At 44.0% G+C, this 27,700-nt stretch overlaps 6 protein-coding genes across 6 annotated transcripts; 5 read left to right on the forward strand and 1 right to left on the reverse strand.

Moving 5' to 3' along the window:
• Positions 1-314: 314 nt before the first annotated feature.
• On the reverse strand, positions 315-1,716 carry SERLADRAFT_468768 (uncharacterized protein; the record flags this gene model as incomplete). The annotated part of the gene is made up of 3 exons (XM_007318812.1): positions 315-1,187; positions 1,255-1,430; positions 1,484-1,716. The coding sequence occupies 3 exons, from the start codon at positions 1,637-1,639 to the stop codon at positions 434-436; spliced, it is 1,086 nt and encodes a 361-aa protein (XP_007318874.1).
• A 2,228-nt stretch (positions 1,717-3,944) lies between these two features.
• SERLADRAFT_415801 (uncharacterized protein) lies at positions 3,945-6,218 on the forward strand (the record flags this gene model as incomplete). Its single annotated transcript, XM_007318813.1, has 7 exons — positions 3,945-4,188; positions 4,242-4,307; positions 4,429-4,620; positions 4,664-4,690; positions 4,810-4,979; positions 5,028-5,482; positions 5,540-6,218. The coding sequence occupies 7 exons, from the start codon at positions 3,945-3,947 to the stop codon at positions 6,216-6,218; spliced, it is 1,833 nt and encodes a 610-aa protein (XP_007318875.1).
• Positions 6,219-8,541: 2,323 nt separating this feature from the next.
• Positions 8,542-8,955, forward strand: SERLADRAFT_408678 (uncharacterized protein; the record flags this gene model as incomplete). The annotated part of the gene is made up of 2 exons (XM_007318814.1): positions 8,542-8,730; positions 8,758-8,955. The coding sequence occupies 2 exons, from the start codon at positions 8,542-8,544 to the stop codon at positions 8,953-8,955; spliced, it is 387 nt and encodes a 128-aa protein (XP_007318876.1).
• A 2,329-nt stretch (positions 8,956-11,284) lies between these two features.
• SERLADRAFT_390758 (uncharacterized protein) lies at positions 11,285-11,735 on the forward strand (the record flags this gene model as incomplete). The annotated part of the gene is made up of 1 exon (XM_007318815.1): positions 11,285-11,735. A coding segment is annotated over one exon (198 nt), but the record flags the coding sequence as incomplete, so codon positions are not given.
• Positions 11,736-11,896: 161 nt separating this feature from the next.
• Positions 11,897-12,355, forward strand: SERLADRAFT_338120 (uncharacterized protein; the record flags this gene model as incomplete). Its single annotated transcript, XM_007318816.1, has 1 exon — positions 11,897-12,355. A coding segment is annotated over one exon (459 nt), but the record flags the coding sequence as incomplete, so codon positions are not given.
• A 9,924-nt stretch (positions 12,356-22,279) lies between these two features.
• On the forward strand, positions 22,280-23,398 carry SERLADRAFT_438461 (uncharacterized protein; the record flags this gene model as incomplete). Its single annotated transcript, XM_007318817.1, has 1 exon — positions 22,280-23,398. The coding sequence occupies one exon, from the start codon at positions 22,280-22,282 to the stop codon at positions 23,396-23,398; it is 1,119 nt and encodes a 372-aa protein (XP_007318879.1).
• Positions 23,399-27,700: the final 4,302 nt, after the last annotated feature.

The following is a 27,700-nucleotide window of genomic DNA, read 5'->3' on the forward strand; positions in this document are numbered from 1 at the left end:
GTAGGTTCATCACCACGCTACACTTAAGTGGTGTATTGAATGCATTCGACTTCTGCCTTGGCTCGTCGTATAGTATTCTCCAGTTGCCTGAGATTAGAGGTGCTTCAGAAAAGTATTTTAGACGAGATGTAGATAAGACCCTACATATACTTATATTTTTACGGGTTTTGAGAACAGGACTAGTACGACTCGAACGCGCAGGCTGAGCTGGGTTTGTTGATTTGATACTCCGCGACCTTTGTTATATCAAGGTTCGTCTCAACAGCCGTTCAAAGCAACGTTGGGGCCTATTCACTTCCTGTGATAGCTCAAAGTATTCCATGTGATCATATCTCGCAAAACAAACCTATAGCTAGTAAGTCACTGGTTGAAAGGGTAACAACCAAGAAAATATTCAGTGAAAGGGCTTCGTCAATGGCCATGGTCTCAGTTTTCATACTGAGATTCCCTTCCTCCTAAACATGTTCCTCAGAGCTTCCGCCTGCACGGCCCAAACACCTCTACACAAGTCCACGAGTCGGTCAACGTAATGCTCGGCGAGACATTCCATCGTGACGACGAAATCCAGATCTCCGCGTTTCATATATCTACCCTTCCCTTCCTCGCCACCAAAGGTGAGTTGAACCCACAATTCTTGCAAGCCTTTCAAAAAGACGTCAGAACGTGTACACTGTGAGCCAAGGCCAAAGCCTTTGGCGATGGCATAGAATGTGCCCCGATTACCATGCATCGAAGTTGGCTTGCACAATATCAGATTGAGCGAGAGCACATCGAGCATGTAAAGCATTTGGGCAGGGAAGTCGCGATGTGGGTTGGAAAGTTTCATGACGATGGTACCGTTATCGCCAATGGCCATCAAGGCAATGATAAGCTGCGCAATTTGCAAGCGATGATAATTCCAGCCTACGTTTTTTGCTTGCTTGCGGAGATGATGAGCGTCCAAAAGGATAAGGTCGTAACGTTGTTCTCGAATGCAATTGGGTATATCTCTCAAGCGTTCATCCTCATAATGTGTGGAAGTAAACCGAAAGTAAGTGAGGTCGGCATAGATGATGTGGAACTTCTTCATAAGCTTCGGCGAAATGATGGATTCGTGTCCGCCACTCTCTACTTCCAGAGAAATCCCTACACCAGTTGCTCTCCGGTTAGTGCTCATAATGTACGACGTAAAACCGCCAGGACAACATCTTTGAAAATGAAGTCATACTTTATTCAAGTCATAAAAAACAGCGACATTGGACATATGCTACTCACCCTACATCTAAAAATGACATCTCCCTTTTAGCTGGTATACATCTTGATGCATCGTTGATTTCACTGAGAACGCCTCTCATTCTTATGAACCAAATTCGTGTCTCTTTCTCCCCAGAGTTATCGGCCACTATCCTTTGTTGTTGGAAATGGTGATCAAGAGACTCTGCTTCCCATCCCTGAATACCTATGTGTAAAGTCGAGAAGAAAGAGTTAAGGTAGGATGCCTTACCTTGCGCTTGAGCTTCATGAGCTCGACAAACTCATCAACGCCACGTTCCCTGATCAGAGGTTCCAGAGCAAATCGGTGCTCATCTTCCTCGCCATTTCCTTCGTCGTCATATTGTCGGCTCGAGATCGATGGCTGTTGTTGAGTACCTGCATCCATTGATGTTGATGATAGTGGCGTGATAAGAAGTCGGACTCTGGAGTACACAAACGTCTAGGAGTATATACTGAACCCCTAAGCGCCGTGGATCATCAGGACCGTTTTTGGCTGGTTGCCACAAAAACAAGAGGCAAACACCTGGGCATACCATAACCGCTTATGCACATCAAGCTGCGACTCACAGAACCACGTTGATCATAAATCGTCAACTGCCTTTGTATTTGCGACACGTGGACCGGATTCACCTACTACTAATAACTTTGGTCAAGCAAATCAAAGTTTACCGCATGAGTTGCATGACATGAATGACCAATCACACATTCTGTAATATGATTTCAGATTTTGAAGCAATAATACAGGATTCACACTTACCTTCCATAAATCCAATCCCAGGCAAATTTATCTAGCACCACTGACCGAGCCAACTTGAGACATGTACCAACATATTACCATCATTATCATAAACCAGCAGACATTACCAGAGTAGATTCCGCCATCATCATATCAACTAGGAAAGTGCTGGATAATTGCCGCAGAACTAAAATGTGGACAAGTGTTTTATACTCTTCGTGAGTATATGCAGCACAATCAGAGAGCTGCGTAATAACAAGTAGGGCGACTCACTTTGTCCTACTGACAATAACATGCTCGGCTTGGGCCATCGAGTACGTGTAACACCGATATGGGTCCGTGATACTGGAAATGCGAATTCCTTTTGCTAGGTGAGGCTCATGGTTCACGGATAGATCTTCCTCCGACTCGAACGACCTCGTGGTCTCTCACAAAATGTATTGTGGTCGGTCGTGTCGTGTTCCAATAGTACGACACCGCCCTATCGACATCACTGAGAACGATATGGTGATGCGTTGAATCCAAGTGAATCGGCTCCGATAGAGAAATTTACAGGCTAAGAAGCTCGTGTAAAGTCTGATACTGTCGGGCGCTGCGTTGGCTGAGTGTGATAGTTTCGTTGTTTAAAGTAAGAGCTTTAATGAAGCGGATACGACTTTATATTTCTGGTTGGCGCTAGCAGAATCAGCTTAAATGAATTATTGTAAGGGGAGTTCGCAGTGTGTTCACTCGGAGTAAATTGTTTTGAGTTAGTATTAGGCGAACAGTGTCGCGGGAATTGTCCAGATGGGCTTCTGGTTCCCACGTTCCGTCCTCGTCTCCATAGCCCTTCCATAGGACTAGGAACTCTAATTTGCCACGCTTCAAGCATGCATCCACCACCCGTTCGACTTCGAACTCTTCTTCACCTTCCTGGGTGACTACAACCGGTCCGGGCCGGTCTATACGCTGTCCCGGCAGCGGCCCTTTGTAGGGTTTCACACAGCTAATATTGACCGTGGGTACTACCTTATTCATTTTGGGAGTTCCAGCTCCACTGTGTTGGGTTTGACTTCCTTAATCCGGTAAGGGCCAATCCATTTTTCGGTCAGTTTTCTAGACTGCCGATCTTTTAACTTTAAGTGGCTGGTATCTAACCAGACCAAGTCGCCGACTTTGTAATCAGGGGCCTTAGAGCGTCTATGCTCTGCCCTGTTTTTCATCTGGGACTCAATAATAGAAGAAAGAGAAAAAAGCAGTTGTCGCATTGGGGCATTTTTAAAGGCAGCTTGACACCTGTCAAAACCACGGGTACTACCACAATTGCATGCAGCTGGAGGATAGAACAGTGGTCACTTTACTGGTGGTATCACAATACGAGGGTGAGACATGGCTGAGCATGGATCAGAATGACAAGATGATCATCATGATGTGCATGGAGCTCTGGCTATTTCACCAATGCTATGACACGCACCACCACTGACAATCAGTGAAGGCAGCTGAGATACTGAGTTGCGCTACGGATCACATGATCTGCTAGAGAAAACTTCTTGGTGTGATATAGTTCTTGACATGATTTGCACATTTTTGATTTTTGTCCAATGCGTCCCATCATGGAGAAGAGATAGTAACTTTGCTTGCCACCAAGTGTAACACTTTTCATCACATGATCATGTGATGGCATCAAAGGCCTATCTTATATTATCAGCACTCAGTAGTGTGACAAGCTCTTTTCAAAATGAACAGTGTTGCCAAACACATCAGCTCGTTCCGAAACTGGCCCGTTTCGAAAGGGCACTGTTTTGAAACGAAACGAGACTTTTTTGGCGGGCGACATTTCGAAACGGTGGCTGCCTAACGGGCCCAGATGAGTCAGTGAGTTTGAACTTGCATGGTGTATGGTCATATTTGTACAGTTAAGTACCACCAGGAATCATTTTTACCGATGGATGCTCACTCTAATCCTGCAAATAACATGTCTCTTTCTGAAGAGGAGAAGGATGCCTATCATCGTACTGAGGATCAGAAAATCATCGAAACAATTGGGGATTTTGATCCTTCGAAGAGGAGCATGCTTCCGATTGCTCTCGCCGTGTGTCGAGAAGAGGACCGACTCGATATCCGCAGCGCAAGGGATCTCCTAGGTAATGAACCAGACCTCAAGGTCGCATTGGAGAAAGCGTGGATCAAGAAAGAGTTCAAGGATATAAGGAATCGAGGTAAGTTTATTCCAGGCCCGCTTACTTGGCACGATCTAGCAACTTGCTCCCAGATATATTACGCCTTCCGAGTCAAATTAGAGAAACTAAAGAGAAATCTCAGTCGCATAAGGAATTAGGTAAGCTCAACTTGTGTGTCAAAAATTCAGTCTCTCACAAACGCTATATGATGTGTAGACAAGAGTAGTTACTTACTGCTTCTCTACTTCAGGAAGACGCCACTTATGTTTCTTTCACCAGTGGTCAAGTCAGCTTGGAATAAGGGATACACAGGGGAAATGCACACACTTCTCTTCGACAATATTAATGCCATGAACCGCCGCTCAACTTACTCTGGCTTTGCATTGATAGTCCAGAGTTCGGGCACGGGGAAGTCGCGGATGGTCCACGAACAGGCTAAGCTCGTCTTCACTCTCCCCTTCAATTTGCGCAGTGAGCGAGATGACCAGTGTAACATTTTACGTATGATATTTAGACGTATTCACTGTTTTGAAATCCTTTGGTTAGTTATGCCTTATCCTGGGCCCGACAACAATGTCCGCCAATTCCTCGTCGGATTTCTGTCTAACCCCGGTGGACAGGGGGTTTCAATGGCCAAGATAAACATAACCCTTTTTCTAGGAAAAATCTATCAGCTAGCCGCTGAACAACTCAGCTCGCTGCTGAATGGTGGCCGAATGAAGCGCCAAGAACTTGCCGAGTGCTGGTACGATTCTCTTCAGGCTAAAGGAAACCGTTCAACGCTTTATGAAGCTGCCCTAAAAGGTACCAAGGAATACCTATTACACTCGGTGTGTTTCTTCGTTTAGTCAGACGCGAGTGCTTTGATTAATGTGAAGGTATCCTCCTGCAAGAACGATGGGGAAGATATCAAGTCGAAAACGAAGGAGTGGCTTGTTAAACTCGTCGGAACCATCACGGAACATATAACTGATGACGTTCCGGATGATCAATGCGTGAAGGTTATGCTGTACTTTGATGAAGCTCACACATTAATACCTTCATCTGACCAGGAGCCACAGATCAATGTTCTTGAAGTACTGCAGTCGTGTCTGGCTGATACGCATAGGAGAGCCCATTTTGCCTTGTTCTTGTCGACGGTGTCCAAACTACAAGACTTTGCACCTGTACAGCACCTGGCCAACTCTGCACGTGCTCGAGCGCCCGGCCCGCTCCAGGCACCGATAACAGAGGTGCCGTTCGATTGCTGGTCAGGCCTCCCAATTTGTCCCCACCTTTACAAATTGGGTGATCTTTCGAAAATTAGGTTTATGGCTCGGTTCGGTAGACCTCTGTGAGCTTCTCAGCGTTTAGACGTCCGGCATTGATTGATTTTGTCGCTTATTTCCAGTTATTGGGCTCTACTGAACGAGTTGGTTCCTGACAGTGAGGAAATAATGTTGGATTTGATTCGAGCCAAGATTGTCGGTCGCAATGTTCCTGAAAAACTACCGCCAGTAGAGAAGCAGCTGAAGGAAATAATTGTACTTTTAGATGTGCGGCTCTTGCTTGATTACGAGCTATACCGTGACATGACTATCAATCACGAGGCCAACCTGGTGGCGAGCCACATGCGTATGAATTACTCCGTCCCAGAAACTCGAGAGTATCTTTGCTCTAGCTATTCTTCCGAGCTGGGAGTTCAGCCGAAGCTGCCTCTTGGATCTGGTATAAACTCCCAAGTTTACAAAAATCTTGCCAAAAAGACTGCTCCAAGGGCAGTACAGTCAGTCCAGATTGTTGAGAGAGGTTCACATTCTACTGCCAAGAGACAAAAACTAGACCATTTAGATACGCCGTCGAAGATTCACGTTATCAAAGGAGGGAAAATTTGCCATCACCACGACCTTCATCCCCGTTACAACATCTTTGCTTACGGCTGCTCGAGTACCGTTTATAACCTGTTGGACCCTAAAAACGCAATGAATGTTGATGAGGAAGATGAGGGAGGTCAACTGGCTGGCTTCGTCGTTACGGGTTCCATGGAGGATACTGACACATCGGCCTATGACGATGTGTTTGAGACTTAAAATTGCATACATGCCTCCATAATCCAGAACACCTATCTCTCTGCAATGTTTGTACAATGTAAAGTTTGGATAGCTGCAAAAATAGTAAACCCCGAGGATAGAAACATAGCTAGCTGGGTCTGGAATGAACAATACAACAATACAAACTAAGATGTTATAAACTTCTGGGAAAGCTGATGATAAAATTCACGAGAAGTAAGTTTGCTAGCGCTGATATGTCCAATACTCATAACATACTCATATTAAGCACGATAAATGTTCTTAACAAGACAGGTTCCAGACAACATTATACCACCTCACAATCAAAACAAAGGCCGTCGGGCAGTAGGTGCATGTCATGTCATTGAAAAATTTGCTGTGCAAGTTGTCGGAGGCTTGATTGAAGGGGACATGGAACGATTGGGTGGCCTTTTCTTCTCCGAGCCGGAAGACCTTGCAAAAACGCATCTCACATCTTTCAATTTTAATGCTTTCGTTTGCCATGTACAACAAACAGCTCCGCTTCTATGGGACCTCCTTGAGCGAGCAGTTTATAGTAGAAAACAACGGGCACAAAATACCCACAAGTTGCCTACAATGGCATGTTGTCAATAACAGCATATGTGGCACTACATTGATACACCTCAGAAAAAGCACCCTTGGCAGCACTTTCAAGAGGTTCCCAGGGTCTTACAGACAGGGTTTTTATGTTAGCAATAACCCATCTGTAAGACCACCCTCTCTCCAGATGTGAGGCAATGATAAACTATAACAAAAACAAAACCTGTCTCCTTCTGCACTTGCAGGGAGTAAGAGGTTTGATGAGCTTTGAGGTCGACAGACGCTAGTAAACATAGCGAGTAGAGGACTTGGGAGGTAAGCTCAAGGGTTTCGGTTGAGGAGTAAAGTAATAAAACTAAGTGAAACTCAGCCGCTGCCCGAGTGGCAATAGAAACGACTTTATTATTTACCTAAGTGAAACTACAATAGATGTTAGTTTATCCGGTTTTGTCATAAAGTGGGTAAATTCAGTAATAGAAAACTAAGGAACTATACATGAATAGGTAAGGCTTTATATAGCTAACTGTCCGTCCCTCAGACCAAAAGGAGAATAAACGAAAAGTGGTCTGAGGAATAAATCGTCCAATAAGAAAAAGAGAACAACTATTGTACGACTTTGACTTGATTAATCAGCGGGTGAGAGAATTATACTAATAATAGGTGTTTTTGACGCATGTTCAGGAACCGTATCCTCATGATGAGGTACGATCCTGAACAAAGTGTTTGTTAGTATGTCCAGGCCTTAATGGGGCTTGGAGCTGGTTGGCGAGATGCCTACTACCAGTCCCTACCCATTGTGCTGGCTGGCTGGGAGGGATACCCAGTCTCTGATCTGTGATATAAAGTGGTAACGGTGGTTAAGAAAGCCTGTGAGGGCTATGAGAAGTAAGATGGCAAATGATACCTCTAGCCCTAGAGCCAGAGGTGTAATGGGAAAGGCGTTTGAGAACCAAGACATAGAGAAGATAAGAAAATAATAAAATGGTTCTTACACCAGAGGGTTCCCCTAAATTCCCAATATATTTTTTCTTCTACAATAATTGTTTCAAGCACTTGCACATACATATGTAAATAACACCTCCTAAACACTATAATTAATGTTATAAAAAAACATAAACTTTGACCCTCTTTACACAGTCTGTGAGGGCCTCTGACAGATCTTGCTGTGAGCCTCCCCATCAATCCATTCTAGTATTTATTGCAGAGTATACCTCTCGAGAGGATCCACAGAGGCTTCTGGTAGTGGTTTAGGCTGTATGCCAAGTATAGTAAATTAATTGCTTATAGGGGCTCAAGAGGCTGGAGGGATAGTGGGTCTCAGAGACCTATTTCTCACGACATAAAAACCCCATCTGTAAGACCATGGGAACCTCCCCGAAGTGCTGCCTGAGGTGAGAAAGAGTCGGATTTTCCACGATCAACATGTGGCAAAAATCTAGACATTTTCGCCACATGTTGATCAGATGTTAATCAGATGTTGAAGGATTGAAATGTGATTGAAATGGGCATATGTTACACCACATATCGATACACATTTTGACAGTCTATTCATGCATGAATATCTTAGAATTCCATTATATTTACTGATATTGTACATATTATGTAATTATCAAATTACCATATCTTATTCATATATACCACTTGTTTGTTGGCAGAAATGTTCTTATAATTGTCCCTAGCTTGGGATTGTCGTCCTCGTTGATGGCAGGCAACAAAATATGATCTGTTCTCCTTTATATATACAAGTCTGACAAGAAAAAAAACCCCAGCCTGCAAAAACCCCATGTCCTCCACACCAAACCAACGGCTCAATGCTTTAGTTGAGCTTGTTAAAGAGCTAAAGGCCGACCACAAAGGGTTTAAAGGGCTTGCAGCAAAACAATTCCAGGTTCTGAGTGCCAAGGTTCAACTCCTCCAGACCAACAATAAACATCTGAAGCATGAGAATCAAGACCTTAAGAAACAAATCAATGTAATTACTGATATATTAGGTGTCCAGTATGTTGACAACAAAAATGCTGGCAAGGATAGCGATGACAGGACAGTGTTGGAGGGCTCCAGTGATCTGCCGGAGGCAGTGTCCCAGATCCCTAACAATGGTGCAATGTCCGCTGACCAAGCACAGAAGAGTCTTGATGCTGTTTCGTCAAAGCCTGTCAGAGTGAATGTCGAGATAGAAAAAAGACTCACCCACTAATAACCCAACAAGGATACAATCCTCAAGGCTTTGTCCCATTACATGGGGATAAGCAATGTCCAGCCCAAAAATCTACCCGCCTTCCCAATCAGCATATCCAAAGATCACCAAATATGGCCTAAGGATCCCTCAACTTAGAAACTGTATCACCGTTACAACTGGGCACTTATTGCAGATGACACCAATGCGGAGTCTCTTTAAGAGATCTGGGTCATGGATAATGCACCCACTAAGATTCCAGAGGCTGGCATTATAGATGAAGTTGAAGCCAGGTGCAATTGACTGAGTTGATATACTGTCTTCATGATTGAATGAAGAGTCTATCTTATGGCGGTATTGGATTGGATTTTGATTCATCTTCTACTGTACAGGACTTAGTCATCTAGAAAAGTATGTATTATTTCAAGATGTACAGGTCTACAAGTCGAAAAGGAAAAATGCCTAAGTCCTCAATGGATATCTTGTCAATATGCACCAAAAATGATAGTCTCGTATCCAACCATTTCTAGGATTGTTGCATGTGGCGCCCTGCAAATCAGCACAGCCACAAGATGTTACAATACACAATTTTTGGACCTTTAAATTTCATTCTCCTCTTTAACTTTCTTCTGTAGTTTTCACACACTGCCATGCAGCACTTTCCTTTATTCAAACTCCCCTTTTCTCGTGCTGCACTGCTTTTCTTCATTTATAGCTACAAGTCTCTCATGCAGTGGAGCTGGTCACATGGGCTGGGCCCTATGACATCATCAGCCACTGCTTCCATCAACTGTATAGTACACATGTACATGTTAGTTTTGGTGATTCTGCACCTTTGTGCTACCTATATATTTTCATTCCTTTCTCTATCTATTCTTCTATCATTCACTATTGATTGTGTTCTCTATTATTTCGCCTTTGTGGCTGCTTTGTTTACCTTTGTTTACCAAACTTCGGACAGTATTGCAGAGTCCAATGCTTCCTATTCTCTAGTTACTCACATTGGACTCTAGGTACTGTATACCTGTCATACTCTCTAATAATAAAGTTACTCACATTGGAATCTAGTTCCAGTCCCTGATTGCTCTCAGCAAGTGGCTAGACACTTCCTTCAAGCTTTGTTCTTAATAGGTTATAAGCCCTGTGCTCTAGCCATCTTCCTGACCTCATATCTCACCATCCAAGCGTCCTACTGCTTATCCATCGTAACCATTGTCTTCTGGGACTCTTATTATCTCATCCATCACCTCAGATTACTCTGATCTCATCTTGATCTCCAACAACAACTCCTTGTTGCAAGTTACCCCCATTTCGGACGCTTTTTTGGTCTTATCTGCACCATATCTCGCCCAATCCTTATCTGATCGTCCTGTAACTTCTACCATCGTCTTCTACGGCCTAAATAACCCTAGGAGACCTGTCAGAGTGGTTGGATTTGAGCTGGATCTTTCTGTGAGCCTTCATCATCATTTGATCACCTTTTGGCCCCCTATTCCATATCTCCACATCCTGTGCTCGGATCTTGGCCCTATTTGAGCCATCTACTACCCTATACTATTGCACTTTACACCCTCAATTTGGGGGCAATCCATCCACTCCATCATCCTCTGTGAAGTTCGCATTTTTGGCACTTTCACCCCTATTGGACCCCTATTGCATATCTCCACATCCTGTGCTTCACTTCTTGTGATATTTGGGCCATCTATTACTCTATAAAAATGTTCCCTATACCTCTGATTTGGTGGCAATCCATCCATCTTATCTGTCTCTGCATCAATTTCGACTTTTTGCCCTAATTTTCGCTTTTTGGCATATCTGGTGTGTGCATAAAGCTCCAATCTTCTCTACTCTGTCCATTATCAGATAGAACAAGCCTATAGACTGTGAAGCTTGCCTGCATTGCCTCAGTTTGCTGTTGCCTAGAGCCTCTCTCAGTCTGCGGTGTTTGGGGAGCTTAAGTCACTTTGTTGACTCATATACAAGCCCTATTAACCAACACTGTCTCGAGGCGATTTCTCTGTTAATATCAGTGTGGAATTGAAAGGGGAACACAGGCGTAACCCTGTAGCAGCACTAGGAAGCCTTAGCACCCTCCTGGATCGCTTTTGGACGCTTTTTGGACCCTATTTGGACCTATCCTTGCGCTTTCTGACCCTCTCCATATCCTCTCTCTACCGCCTCACCATCTTATCTGCTCGCCTCCTACTGTAGCCCATTGTCTTTGCCACTATTCCATCGCCTATAGCCGTCTCCTACATCATTTATCATTGCTCTATTGTCTTATACAACACCCATCATGTCTGACTCTGATCCCAAGTTCCATCCCTTGTCTGGCACTAACTACCCCCAGTGGAGTGGTGAAATGCAAGCTTGGTTGATGACCAAGGGACTGTGGAGGCTCATCTCTGGCGCTGAAAAGTGTCCTGGGACTGACACTGAAGCAATAGAGAAATGGGAGTTGAGAGCTGAAAAGGCTGCTGGTGCATTATATCTCAATGTCACCAAAGAGCAGCGCATCCATCTTGATGGCATCATTGATGATCCTGTCAAGATCTGGGAGAAACTGGCAATTGTGCACGTCTCTAAGAAGCCTGGGACGAGATTTAATGCCTATGACGACTTCTTCTCTATCAGAAAGAAGGAGGACGAGTCCCTGCAGTCTCTCATGACCAGAATTGACGAAGGCATGCATCAGATTCAAAATCTTCGTCCTACTGGCTTCTCATTGTCTGAATTGGACGATGAATTGACATGCATGGCCATGATTAGGGCGCTTCCTGATCAATATGCCCACTTCACTTCATCTCTACTACTTCTGGGCACCTTGGACAAGACCCAGCTCAGGGATGCTTTCCTTGCTGAAGAGGTCAATTGCCGTCGTCGTGCTGAAGTCGATTCTGCCTTGCATTCTTCGTCTACTACTGCCAATAGCACCTGCACCCATCCTAACTGCCATCATTGCAACCAATCCACCACCTCTACTCGTGTTCAGTGTGATTTCTGTGGTTTACTTGGTCATACCCAAGACAAATGCCACAGATACATTGCTAGTCGCCAACAGGCAGTGGAGGGTGCTAAGAATCGCTACAAGCGTGGCAATAAGGCTCAGGCAGGCTCCAGCAACTCTCAGAATACCTCTCAGCAGCCCAAATCTTCGCCCAACAATGCCAATTCATCTACTGTGGTCACTGAATCAGCTGGGAATGCAAGTCTTCGTTCCATTCATCCCTCTGATCCTCATTGCCCTCTCCAACTTGATGCTGACATTGATTGGAATGCAGACACAGGCGCCACTTCTCATATGACACCTCATCGTCATTGGATGCACCACTATACCCCATATCGTGTGCCAATCAAGCTGGCTGATCACACTGTTGTCTATTCAGCTGGTGTTAGTACTGTGGTGTTTAATCCTGTGATGAATGGCAAAGTGGCTAGGGCTGTGGAATTCTCTAGAGTGCTCCATGTACCAGATCTTCGAAATAATCTCCTCTCAGTCTTGTATTTAACTCGTCAAAGTGGTTTCAATGTCACTATTTCGTCTCATTCCATGTCCTTTATGTGTGACAACACTCTCTTGTTCACTGCAACTATCAATGACAACAATGCAGCATTCCTTGATGGATCTACTGCTGCTTGTGTTGAATTGGGACATTTTACTGCAACTATACCACTTGATTTGATGCTCTGGCATCGCAGATTGGCTCACCACCATCATGCTGATGTCAAGAGACTGATACAGAGAGATCTGGTCACTGGGCTTACACTGGAATCCAAGGCTGCTCCTGATCCTGTCTGTGAACCGTGCTTGTCTGGCAAGATGCATGCCAATCCATTCCCCTCATCTGATACTCGCTCTGCTCATCCTTTGGACCTCATCCATTCTGATGTACACCAAGTCTCTTCCCCCACATTCTCTGGTTATCGCTACTGGGTCACCTTCATTGACGATCACAGTCGATTCCGTGTTGTTGTGCCTCTCAAGGCCAAGTCAGATGTCTTTGATGCTTTCAAGAGATTCAAGGCTTATGCTGAGACTCAATTGGAGCGTAAAATCAAGGCTCTGCGCGATGACAAAGGGGGAGAGTACATGTCCAAGGAATTTGAGCAATTCACAGATGATCATGGGATTGTCAGACAGCATACCACCAGGAATCGTCCTCAGCAGAATGGTGTGGCAGAGCGAGCAAACAGACTTCTGACTGAGCGTATCACTGCCATGTTATCAGAGTCTGCATTGCCTAACAGCTTCTGGGGTGAATGTCTGTCCGCTTTGGTGCATGTCTGGAACAGGTGTCCCACTGATGCAGTGGCCCATGCCACTCCATTTGAGTTGTGGTATGGACGCAAGCCTGACATGTCTCACCTTTGCGTTTGGGGCTGCACTGCCTATGTGCATGTGCAAAAGGACAAAAGAGGCGTCTTTGGCTCTCATATGGAGAAATGTGTGTTCATTGGTTACCCTGAGGGATACAAGGGATGGAAATTCTACAATCCTACCACCAAGCACACTGTTATCTCTGAGAGAGCTGATTTTGATGAGCGCTACTTCCCTGGCTTGAAGAGGTCTTCTGACGATGTCCCGCCTCCACCTCCCACTCCACCTTCGCTATCCATGCCATTGGGCCTGATTGAGGATGTCCCTGCACCAGGTCCAGGGGGAGATATGGGCCCACCAGCTGCGCTTCAGCAGCCTCAACCATTGCCTGACAATGGGCCTCATTTGGACCTTGATGCAAAACCACCTGTGAATCAACCTCCTGAGCTTCCAAATCACCCTCCTCATCGCTCACCTTCTCCTGACTTGCCTATTGCACTGAGACGCCCTGTAAGGGCTAGGAGACCACCTAGACCATGGTGGCTTCAACACAGACAACCTACTCCTGCCATTGAGAGTGATGACAGTGATTCTGAGGCAGTTGATGATGAAGTGGCACACTTTGGAGACTCTGCTGAGCCTAGGTCATTTGCAGATGCAATGAAGCGTCCTGATGCAGATAAATGGAGAGAGGCAGCCATGGAAGAGCTTCAAGCTCATGAGCGCAATGGTACTTGGTCACTAGTGGAACTACCTCCTGGAGTCAAGGCTATTGGTGGCAAGTGGGTCTTCAAGATCAAGTGCAACTCAGATGGCACTGTTGAGCGCTACAAGGCCAGATATGTGGCCAAAGGTTATAACCAGCGCCCTGGCTTTGATTTCCTCGAAATATTTGCACCTACTGTCCGCATATCATCCATCAGAGTTGTCCTTGCCATTGCAGCCATCCACAACCTCCATTTGTGCTCCATTGACATTTCCCATGCATTCCTGAATGGAGTCATGGATGTCAAGGTCTACATGCATCAGCCAGAGGGATTCCATCAGGGTCCTCACAATCTTGTTTGCCAGTTGGACAAGGCCATCTATGGGACAAAGCAGGGAGGCAGAATGTGGAACCAGAAGATGCACACTGTGCTTGAAAAACTCGGATTCAAGCGTACTTATTCAGACTCTGCCATCTATGTCTTTAACAGAGCTGATGTCCGCATTATCCTGCCTGTCTTTGTTGATGACATGACACTGGCATCCACTTCTACTTCTGCACTTGACCAAGCTGTCAAGGACCTCTCCCTGCACTTTAAGCTTCGTGATCTTGGCCCTACTTCTTACCTACTTGGCATTTCCATCACTAGAGACCCAAGTAATCGCACCATCTCCCTCTCCCAACATCAGTACACTCTGGACATTCTGGAGCGCTTTGGCATGAAGGACTGCAAGCCTGTGTCCACTCCCATGGATCCTGGTTTGCGCCCCACCAAGGACATGTCTCCCAAAACATCCAGTGATGCTGCTTTGATGAAGGACATTCCCTACCTTGCTGCTGTTGGTGCTCTGATGTATCTGGCCACTACCACTCGTCCTGACATTGCCTACACTGTTGGAGTCCTTGCCAGATATAACTCTAATCCTGGTCTTACTCACTGGAGCGCTGTCAAGCACTTGTTCCGCTACTTGCAAGGCACCCTTGATCATTCCCTTGTCCTTGGTCCTGATCCCAATTCCACTGAACTCTTCACCACTTTCTCTGATGCTGATCATGGTGGTGACAAGGACTCTGGTCGTTCTACTGGTGCCCATATTGTCAAGATGGGATCTGGTGCTGTCTCCTGGAGCTCCAAGCTTCAGAACATTGTTGCTCTGTCCACCACTGAAGCAGAATATATTGCTGCTGTTGAGGCTGGCAAAGAGATTTGCTGGATGCGAAATTTGTTGAAGGAAATGGGCTATCCTATCACCTCTCCTTCCACCCTTCATATTGACAACCAATCTGCCATCTCTGTATCCAAGAACCCTGAGCACCATGGTCGGATGAAACACCTTGATCTGCGATGGCATTGGTTGAGAGATGTTGTTGACTCTGGGCAGATTGCTCCTACCTTTGTTCCCACTGCTGAAATGCCTGCAGACTTGTTGACCAAGGCTCTTGCCAAGCCTAAAGTGGAAGTGTTCAGGAAGATGATGGGACTTATTAGATCAGGGGGGAGCTGATGCTTGGGAGGTGCAGCATCAGGGGGGAGTGTTAGTTTTGGTGATTCTGCACCTTTGTGCTACCTATATATTTTCATTCCTTTCTCTATCTATTCTTCTATCATTCACTATTGATTGTGTTCTCTATTATTTCGCCTTTGTGGCTGCTTTGTTTACCTTTGTTTACCAAACTTCGGACAGTATTGCAGAGTCCAATGCTTCCTATTCTCTAGTTACTCACATTGGACTCTAGGTACTGTATACCTGTCATACTCTCTAATAATAAAGTTACTCACATTGGACTCTAGTTCCAGTCCCTGATTGCTCTCAGCAAGTGGCTAGACACTTCCTTCAAGCTTTGTTCTTAATAGTACAAACAACCTGTAGTAGTATAAATACCCAATAGATCCAGGAGACTCCTCAGCGAGTCCTCCTGTTGTTTACCCACAACTAACTCAGTCCTATCCAAAGGGTAACCACTACCCTCACTACCTTTATAGCTTTGTCTGAGTTGTGCACCAGAGTATCAAAACTTTGGTTGTAACATTAGGACTCGCTCTTACTACTCTCTTGCACTTTGTGCAAACCCAGTCCCCAGGGTTAAGGGGTTATTGTTTGGGAATATCCTGTATAGCAGAAGGGTGCGCTCCTAGCGATGGCCCTGTAGTGCTCAAGGAGAAAGGACAATTATCTATGCACGGCCCCCAGTGTTAAAGGGAGTACTTTAGCTCAGCAGCTGGTGTGGAACCACTGTTGATTAGTCTTAGAATACAAAACTTCTTCTTCAAATACCTCTGACCAGGCCGGGCACTTGCCTCCGCCAGTGAGAGTGTTACGATCTCTATTGGACATTTAAGAACTACTCATTTCTCTTTACTCATCGGTTATACCATCGGACCAATGAGTCATTTCCTTCACGTACACTTCTATTCCTCTCGCATTCACAGTACCTATTATAGTACTTAGTCCAACGGATGGACCTGCCCTAGATAGGACCTAACTCCTATCTATTAAGAACATAGCTTGAAGGAAATGTCTAGCCACTTGCTGAGAGCAATCAGGGACTGGAACTAGAGTCCAATGTGAGTAACTTTATTATTAGAGAGTATGACAGGTATACAGTACCTAGAGTCCAATGTGAGTAACTAGAGAATAGGAAGCATTGGACTCTGCAGTACTGTCCGAAGTTTGGTAAACAAAGGTAAACAAAGCAGCCACAAAGGCGAAATAATAGAGAACACAATCAATAGTGAATGATAGAAGAATAGATAGAGAAAGGAATGAAAATATATAGGTAGCACAAAGGTGCAGAATCACCAAAACTAACACTATCACCAATTCCTTTCCATTATAAATACACATGTAATAGCAGTAGTATTCTCTAATACAATTCTACGCAGTTTACGCTTACAAAGCTAGACTCCTAAGATCAGACTTCTACTCAGAAAAAGACCAACTCTCATTGGAAGAACTCAACTCAGAACTACATTCTCAAACTTGTCTTTGGACAAGTCTCCCTTGAAACCTTGACAAACCCTCGGACTTTGTTAAGCACTTTGTGCGTAACAAAAGAATTGTATTCTAACCAGAAGTCCCACCTATTTAGGTTTGGGAAGAAAAAGTCGACAAAATGTTGCAATGACCAACAACCAGATCCCAGAAAGCAAGAGGAAGCTCAGACAACCCACAAACAGCAACCCCACCGACATCATCCTGACAAGAAAGGATAGCAGCTCCACCTCCCTTTCCCCAACCAGACATAACCCAACTCCACACCAAAGAACAAGCAGATGTTTTCTACAAAGCCAGAACACGTTGGCTACAGTAATACGCAGAAAGCCACCCACATCTACTACCCACAACACAACACAATCCCCCAGTAGCCGTAAAAAAACCTCTACAATGAGAATGAATTTGAAGAATTCGTGGCAGACGGTGACCCAATACCACCTCCCACACCACAGATACTCCCAGCCGTACCTGCTCCATCCCCTATCCCACCACCACGCACCATGTCTAACACTGCAGCCTCCAAACCCACAATGATTGGGAAAATTGATGACTTTGATGGAACCCCAGATAAAGCCCAAAGGTGGATATTGTCCACCGATCTACACTTTGATATCAACGGCACCATCTACAACTCCGACAAGAAAAAAGTATATGTAGCCCTCAGCTACATGAAGGATGGCAACGCTGCCTTTTGGAGTGAAGCCAAGATGACCAAATACAAAGAGAAGAACACCTATCCCACATGGGCAGACTTCATGAAAACCTTCACAGCCAGTTTCAGAACGGCAAACGTCAAAGGAACGGCCTTGGCCGCCTTGATGAAAATGAAGATGGAACAAGGAGAAAATACAGTAGCGTTTAACTCAAGATTCATGCTAGATGCTGGGAAGAGCGGCATCAACAACGAAGCCATGATCATGATTTATCAAAAGGCTATCCGACCACCCCTCCTTTGCGGGGCACTCACTGGAAAAGAACTACTCACCATCAAAGACTGGATGAGCGCAGTGGCGAACCTAGACGCCAACTGGATCAGTGCCAACACTATCTCGGAAGGAGTGTGGGGCACCAGAAACAAAGAATGACAGAATGACAGAAACCGCAAAAGTGGACCATCCACCAGCACCAGAAGATTAACTAAAGATGAAGAAGAATCAAGGAGGAAAGAGGGAAGGTGCTTTATATGTAACAAGAAAAGACACATAGGAAGGAACTGTAGCAACAAGGGAAAAATTCCCGAAAGAAAGGTACATCAAACCAAAACAGAAGATGACACCCAAACAGTGGTGGAAGAAGACAGGGTCCAAAACATCATGAGAATGTGGAGGGAGTTAGGAGAAGATCAAAGAATAGAGGCGATGAAAGAATTAGAAGACGAGGGTTTTTGAAACGACGGACTACCCCAATGTCAGTGCTGTCAAAAATGGCAACTGTAACAATAGTGATGATCAATGCCAACTCTTTATGAATTGATTGCTCGTTGAAACAGAAAACCATTGGAACCAAAGCCCTGATAGATTCAGGAGCTACTGACGACTTCATGGACACAAAATTTGCCATCAGACACCGACTCCCCCTCCAAAAACTCCCAACTCCTATAACGTGTAAAAACATTGACGGATCCACAAGCAAAAATGGAAGAATTATGCATTACACCTATCAGAGGATAGATGCAGGAGGACAAAACAGGTTTACAAAGTTCCTATTGACCGGACTAGACGGAGAAGATGTATTACTGGGATTTCCCTGGTTACAAAAAGTCAATCCTGTCATTAACTGAAAAGACAAAGAATTACCAAACTTGGACAAACACTCCATCAGGATGAACCACACAACCACAGTAAACGAGGACATGTACGAAACCATTTATAGATACGTAACAGAGAAAAGAAGGAGCATATCCTCCCGGATGAATATAAAGGGTATTTGGACGTCTTTGACAAAAAGAAGTCAGAAAGACTCCCCAAGCGACGGGAATATGATCATGTAATCAACATGAAACCAGAATTGTACCAACAGATTGCAAGTTGTACCCATTGGCACCAAAGGAAGACGAAGCATTAACAGAATTCTTAACAGAAAACTACAGAAAGGGATACATCAGACCGAGCAAGTCGCCACAGGTGTCCCCTTTCTTCTTCATCGGCAAAAAGGACAGATCACTCCGACTGTGCCAAGGTTACAGAGAACTGAATGCATATACCGTGAAAAACCCCTATCCACTACCCCTGATACCCGACCTCATCGAAAAATTGAAAGGAGCCACCATCTTTACAAAACTAGATCTACGTTGGGGATACAACAACGTAAGGATAAAAGAAGGAGACGAACGGAAAGCTGCGTTTAAAATCAGCAAAGGAGTGTTGAAACCAATGGTCATGTTTTTTGGCATGTGCAATTTACCGGCAACATTCCAAAGGCTGATGAACAACAAATTCAAAGACTACATTGATGAAGGTTGGATGATCATATACATGGATGACATCCTCATCTTCGATGCCAATACTGAAAGGCTGCGGATCCGGACGAAGCAAGTTCTACAAAGACTGCGCGATAACTGTAAGGACCATTTTACTATTTTCTTATATTCTCTATGTCTTGGTTCTCAAACGCTTTTCCCATTACAACTCTGGCTCTAGGGCTAGAGGTATCGTTTGCAATCTTACTTCTCATAGCCCTCACAGGCTTTCTTAACCACCGCTACCACTTTATATCACAGATCAGAGACTGGGTATCACTCCCAGCCAGCCAGCACAATGGGTAGGGACTGGTAGTAGGCATCTCGCCAACCAGCTCCAAGCCCCATTAAGGCCTGGATATACTAATAAACACTTTGTTCAGGATTGTACCTCATCATGAGGATACGGTTCCTGAACATGCGTCACAAACACCTATTATTAGTATAATTCTCTCACCCGCTGATTAATCATTCAAAGTCATACAATAGTTGTTCCCTTTTTTCTTATTGGACGATTTATTCCTCAGACCAATTTTTGTCTATTCTCCTTTCAGTCTGAGGAACAAATGGTTAGCTATATAAAGCCTTACTTATTCATGTATAGTTCCTTAGTTTTCTATTACTTGAATTATCCGCTTTACCTCTTATCAGAAACCTCTGAGTCCTAACTCTTACATCCTCTACTTGCTATATTCTCTAGCATCTGTCGATAACCAGGCTCATAGAACCCCTTACTCCCTGCAAGTGCAGTTGGAGACAGGTTTTGTTTTTGTTATAGTTTATCATTGCCTCACAATAACAACCTATTCCTCAAACTGGAAAAATGCACCTTTGAGATAGAAACCATTGAATACTTGGGAATGATCATTTCCCACAACCAGGTATCCATGGACCCAGCCAAACTGGCTGGGATCTGCGATTAGCCAATCCCGAAAGACACCAAAGGCGTAAGGAAGTTCTTAGGTTACAGAAACTTCTACAAGAAGTTTATCGGTCATTACTCTGACCTTGCCAGACCCTTGAATGCCTTACTAGAAAAGGATAGGAAGTGGAACTGGACCCAAACTGAAGATGGCACTTTCAAATTGATAAAACAAAAATTCCTCGAATCCCCCGTAACACAAATTCCCGACTCCTCAAAACCGTCAAAGATTGCTGCAGACACCAGCAAACATGCCACAGGAGCTGTATTAATGCAACCCGATGACCAAGGACAATGGCACCCATGTGCATTTTTCTCCAAAACTCTATCCCCCGCAGAAAAAAACTACCAGATCTACGACAAAGAGTTATCAGCGGTAATGAGAGCTTTAAAAGAGTGGAAACACTTACTTTTGGGAAGCCCCCACATGATCCAAATCCTGATGGATCACAAGAACCTAACATACTGGCAAGAAGCCAAAAAACTCAGCTGGACTGTCACAATACAATTATACCTTGGAGCATGTACCAGGAACCCATATGGTGGTACCCGATGCACTCTCAAGAAGACCTGATTTATATGTCAAAACAGAAGGAGACGACAATGACACACCAATGATACCCGCCTCAGTGTTCCTGTATCACACACAAACAATTAAAAACACAATCAAGCAAGCCATGCTCACAAACAATAATTATCCAGGAAGAACGAAGAAAGACAATTGGAGAAAAGAAGAAGGACAGTTCTTTTATCAGAATAAATTACTGATTGACGAAGTAAAAAAACAAAAGACAATTATCAAAGATCACCACAATTCCCTGTCTGCAGGACACCTGTCACGACTTGAGCCAGAGCGCTAGTTAGAGCGCTAATTTCTTTTTCATTGTTATCTGATCACATGACAAACATAAGTTGTTAAGCTGCTGCTATTAGCGCGGATAACACAAGTACCTAGTTATATCCAATCACGTGACAATCACGTGACAGAATCTAGACCATGACGTAGAACATCAGTCAGCGCCTCATGGCTACTGCATGTTATATCAGTCAGCACCTCATGGCTGACCTTCAGAAACATATATATACTGAACACTCATGTACATACTTTTCCTTAGTTGTTGATTACCTCTTAACATTGATACTTGACGCTACTTGTTTGATTTAAGACTTATCCCTCCGTTAGTTCGGTAAAATGGATAGGGCTTTACACAATCAACAACTAACACGAGTACCGTCTATGAACGTAACAACGACTATCCTCATCACCATTATCATCTTCATCATCATCATCTTCATAATCCTAACCTTGTTCAAACACCCTCACCAAACCGCTACCACTATCCCACTCCACCACATCCCCACTCGCCCTGATACCATTCTATCCTTCTTCCCTGCCAACGTATCACCCTCCTCCTCCCAAGACTCCTTTGTCACAATCCCCCTCTAGCTACATTATATCACTATAATTTCTCTGGTGTGGAACCAGGGAGATTTTCTCGTTTTTACCTAGTTTCTATTTCGCATACCTCTAACCAGGCCGCACATTTGTGTCCGCCAGTTGGAGAGGAACTGACAGCTTAACAAGCGGGTTACATTGGGACAACCGTTCGGACCCCAATTTATTACAAATACCTTTTACCTACATTCTTAGACACACATTACCTAGTTACGTACACAATCAGTGGTGGACAGAAGAGGACCACCTTGATTCAAAGAGAAAGATAGACTACTTAGAACTTAGAAAGAGGTGTATTGATCCAGCTTATAACTGGGGAATTCCTTTCTATGCTAAGTAGAGAATTGTATATCTGGATAGGAGAACAACGCGTCTACTCCAGAGATTACGTATTTAGAGGACAATTTCCTCTGCCAGAAATAACACAACTCAGAATCCCATCTCCCGTGATCAAACAAGAAACTCCCCCTCCCCCCCAACTCACATTCAATGTCAAACCTAGAATATCGAGATCTGCCCGAGCCATCCAACAGCACGGACAGCGCCTTTACCAGGGAAATGATGGACTCATTACCCAGAATAGAAACTCCCCCGCCGAGAGAAGCATCATTAGAAGCATACGTAAAACGAGAAGTAGAAAAAGCGATCAAAGAAACAAGGCTTCTATATCAATCCCAACTCGACGAGGCACTCGAAGAAGTGAGCGTCTTAGAAAGAAGGCTCAAAAAGAAGGCATTGCCACCTCCGGAAAAGGTGGAAAGAAGTAGAACAGCATTAGAAAAACCAGAGAATTTCTCCGGAGATAAGAAAAAGTACAGGGCCTTTAGAGAATCCTTACTTCTTCACTTCGAAGACGATGCCGTTTATTTTGAGGATGACAGAAAAAAGATCAGCTTCGTGCTGTCTTTCATGAAAGAAGGAGAAGCCGCGGCCTTTCGGACCGATTGGCTAGAGAATAGGGTCGATGCCCAACAGTTAGGGTTCGACATTACGCGCACATACGGAAGTTGGCTGTACTTTGCCGATAAAATGGAACAGAGATTCAAAGACAGTTTTGAAAAAGAAACTGCAAAGAACGAAATATTAACCTTAAAACAAGGCAATGAAACTGCCCAAGCCTTTTTTGAAAGGTTTGAAGAAAAGAAAAAATGGGCGGGATATACAAACCAAATGAATGAAGAGTTCTTAATCTCCCTATTAAGGAGAAACATGAATAAACCGCTAGTAGACAGGGTGATCTACGGTGGACACATTCCTAAAGATTACCAGGAATGGAAAAAAGAACTCATCAGAATGGACTACATTTGGAGAGAAAGAGAAAAGGAGAAGAAAGGTTCCGAAACCGGAAGGAAACCTTATTCAGAACAAAAGAAAGAAGGAGAAAAGAAGAAAGACGGAACCGGATATACTTATACCGGTAACGGAGAACGAATGGAGGTAGATAAAGCGAAATTCCGCACTGAGGGACGATGCTACCGATGCGGAGAGAAAGGACATAGAAGCTTCGAGTGCAAAGACGCACAAAAGAAGAAGCCGCAATTTAATGTCCGTGAATTCCTAGAGAAGATGACGAAAGAGGAAAGAGAAAAACTCCTAGAGGGTTTTTAAAGAGGCCAGCGGTACCGCATCAACCAGCTGAGCCTAAAAGAGATGTTTCAAATCGATTTCTTCCTTTATCTGTAAATATGTACGAACCAGAATTGTTAAGCTGCAGCTTTAGCGCGGATAACAATAAAATCATTTCCACCCAGACAAAGAAAGAAATCAGAAACGAAAAAGATGCAACCAAAGTAAATGCGGCGCAGAATGATAAGACATCCGCAGTTCCGACGGCGGGCAAATCATTAAAAAGCGCAGCATTTACGATAGATACTAAAAATCCTACACCCGATGCGGCGAACTCTACGGAGGAAAACGCAGCAGAGACTGTAGAAGAAAGGTCAGGAACCCCTTTAAAAAAACCTAGAACAGAAGTTTGGACCCCAGAGTGGGTAGTAGACAGACTAAGAGACCAAAAGGAAGAAAGATCCATTGGGATTCTGAGTGCCTGGACACACAAAAAGAGAACTAGAGAAGTAACCCGGGAAACGATAAATGAAATCAACCGGTTACCAAAAATAGAAGCTATACAAGCGATCATAGAGATTGCCTCCCCTAAAAAGTACATTAGGGGCACCCAAGGCAATCAAATGAACGTAAAATGTAAGCTTACTACATTAGACACTCTCCAAACAGAAACAGTCGAAGCACTATTGGATAGTGGATGCACGGGGAGTTGCATCGACTCCCAATTTGTTAAAGACAAAGGATATGAGACAAGGAAGATACCGAGACCTATTCCAGTTTATAATGCAGATGGAACTCTTAATAAGAACGGAGCCATCAATGAATTTGTAATACTACTCATGGACATCGACAGTCATGTCGAAAAGATACATCTCGCCGTAACCAATCTGGGTAACGGGAGAATGTTCCTAGGACATGAGTGGTTGAACAAACACAATCCAAAAATAGACTGGAAGGAGTCAAAGTTAACCTTTGAAAGATGTCCCAAAGAATGCAGACCGAGAATCCGAATCTCTGACCCAGAGGAGGATCCGGAAATATTCTTCGAAGAACTGGGAGAAGACGAGAAAATGATACAAGTAAATCTCCAGAATTTCGAAGATGCCACGATCGACGATCAGTACTATCACATTAGAGCCCAAGGCACAATGGCACAGAAACTAGCAGAAGCCGCAGGCAAAGATCAAAAAGAAGGAGGATTCGAAAAGATAGTGCCAAGACACCTTCATCAATACAAAGACGTATTTGATAAAAAGGAATTTGACACCTTGCCTGAAAGGAGACAATGGGATCACACAATTGAGCTAGTACCGGGAGATCACTCCCTAGATTGCAAGATCTACCCATTAGCAAGGGGAGAACAAGAGGAACTAGATGCATTCCTAAAAGAAAATCTGAAATCAGGACGGATAAGACCATCAAAGTCCCCATTTGCATCACTCTTCTTCTTCATAAAAAAGAAAGACGGAAAGTTAAGACCGGTTCAAGATTATAGGAAGCTAAACGATATTACTATCAAAAATAGATATCCGCTTCCGTTAATCGGAGAACTAGTAGACTCATTAAGTGGAGCTAGATACTTCACGAAACTAGACGTAAGATGGGGGTATAACAATATCCGAATGAGAGAAGGGGATGAGCATAAAGCGGCGTTCAGAACAAATTGGGGGTTATTTGAACCATTAGTCATGTTCTTCGGACTGACAAATTCCCCCGCCACATTCCAAACAATGATGAACACCCTTTTTAAGGAATTGATAGACGAGGGACTGGTGATCATATATCTGGATGATATTATGATATTTACAAAGGATATAGAAATGCACAGAGCAACGACGCGACGTGTATTAGAAATCCTTAGAAAGAACCATCTCTATCTTAAACCAGAAAAATGCAATTTCTAACAAACAGAAGTAGAATAACTGGGACTGATCATCTCAGAAAACAAAATTCGCATGGACCCGGTGAAAGTAGAAGGAATTAGCAAATGGCCAGAATGCAAAAATAAAAAAGACATACAGGCATTCTTAGGCTTTGTAAATTTCTATAGGAGGTTCATAGAAGGCTTCGGGGAAGTAGCCAAACCGTTGACCAAGTTAACGGGAAAAGAGGACTTCATTTGGGGAAATGAACAACGTGAAGCATTTAACACATTGAAACAACGCGTAGCTTCAGCCCCGGTATTAGCTCTCCCAGTACCACATGGCCAATACAAAGTAGAAGCAGACAGTAGTGACTTCGCTATGGGTGCTGTCTTATCACAAAGACAAAAGGATGACTGGAAGCCAATTGCATACCTCTCCAAAGCGTTGAATCCCACAGAACGCAATTACGAGATCTATGACAAAGAACTTCTTGCCATCATGACCGCACTTAATGAATGGAGACACTATTTGATAGACGCGGAAGAAGAGTTTGAGATATGGACAGATCATCAAAATCTGTTATATTTCAAAGAACCAAGGAAGTTGAACAGGAGACAGGCACGGTGGATGACGGAGTTGAGTCAGTATCATTTCACGATACATCATATGCCGGGGAGAAAGCATATAAAAGCAGATTTACTTTCGAGACGATCAGATCACAACAAAGGGGAAAACGACAACGAAGATGTTGTACTGCTAGACGAGAAATTGTTTGTGAGGATGACTCTCTCATCGGAACAGAGGCAAAAAATTGCAGACAGTCAGGAACGAGAGCTGGAGATTTCAAAATGGATCTCAAAAAGGAGAGGAAACGTGGATGACTTGATAAAAAAGATGAAAGGAAAGATAGAGAGGAGAGAAGATGGATGGTTTGACGAAGACGGTTGCATAGTATTCAAAGGCAGGATCTATGTACCAAAGGATGCCGTGTTAAGGGAAGAAATTATTAGACAAAACCATGACTCTACCGTTGCAGGCCATCCAGGAAGATATAAAACGAAAGAGCTAATCACTCGACAATACTGGTGGCCCTATATGGACAGAGATATCACGAGATACGTCGATGGATGCGAGGTCTGCCAAAGAACCAAGACAGACCATAAAAAGAAAGCAGCACCGCTCCATCCGAACGAGATCCCGGATAAACCTTGGCAGATCATATCGGTAGATCTGATCGGACCACTACCAGAATCAAATGGGTATAACATGATAATGGTAGTAGTAGATCGATTTACAAAAATGATCAAGGTAATTCCCACGCAGATGGAAATCACATCAGAAGGAGTAGCACGACTGTTTAGAGATCACATATTTAGAAACCACGGCATACCCGAAAAGATCATCTCGGATCGGGGACCGCAGTTCGTTTCTAAATTTATGAAAGATCTACACACGCTTCTTCAGATAAAGGCAAACCCATCAATGGCATGGCACCCACAAACGGATGGACAAACAGAGAGGATCAACCAAGAGATAGAGCAGTATCTCAGAATCTTCGTAAACCACAAACAAGATGATTGGGCAGAATGACTTACCCTAGCAGAATTCTCTTATAACAACAAACAACATTCTGCGACGGGATACAGCCCGTTCTACTTGAATCAAGGACACCATCCAAAAACACAGGAAGTAGTGAGAGTGAAAGTAAAGAACGAAAAAGCGGAGGATTTTGTAAAAAGGATGACAGAAACCAGGAAGAAAGCAGAGAAGTCGTTGCAAAAAGCAGCCGAACAGATGAAGAAGTAGTATGATAAGAAAAAGAGAGAAGCAGTGGAATATAGAGTAGGAGATAAGGTGTATGTAGAAGCAACCAATATCTCGACAGATCGACCAGCCAAGAAACTAGACGATAAGAGACATGGTCCGTTCGAGATACTGGAAAAAATAGGCGAATCGGCCTATAAACTTGCACTGCCACCGACATGGCGACCTATTCACCCAGTCTTCAATGAGATAAAACTCACACCGTACAAAGAACCACAATTCCCTTCTCAACAAAAACCTAAACCGATACCGCCGGTAATAGTAGACGGACAAGAAGAATATGAAGTCGAAGAAGTTCTAGACTTGCGTCTAAAAAGAGGAAAATTGGAATACTTAGTGCATTGGAAGAATTATCCAAAAGAGGAACGCACGTGGGAACCCAAACAACACCTAACCAACTCACCAGATAAAGTAAAAACATTCCACGATAACAACCCTAGCGCACCTCGAAGAATACGATTTCAACTACAATTCCAACCTTTTGAAAACTTCACAACAACAAGAGTCAGGAAACAATTGTTCAATTGGGAAAACGGAAAGATGGACCCCTACTTTCGAGACGAAAGTCTTAAAGAGGGGGTAATGTCACGACTTGAGCCAGAGCGCTAGTTAGAGCGCTAATTTCTTTTTCATTGTTATCTGATCACATGACAGA

Source organism: Serpula lacrymans, assembly GCF_000218685.1.
Source record: "Serpula lacrymans var. lacrymans S7.9 unplaced genomic scaffold SERLAscaffold_7, whole genome shotgun sequence".
NCBI lineage: Eukaryota > Fungi > Basidiomycota > Agaricomycetes > Boletales > Serpulaceae > Serpula > Serpula lacrymans.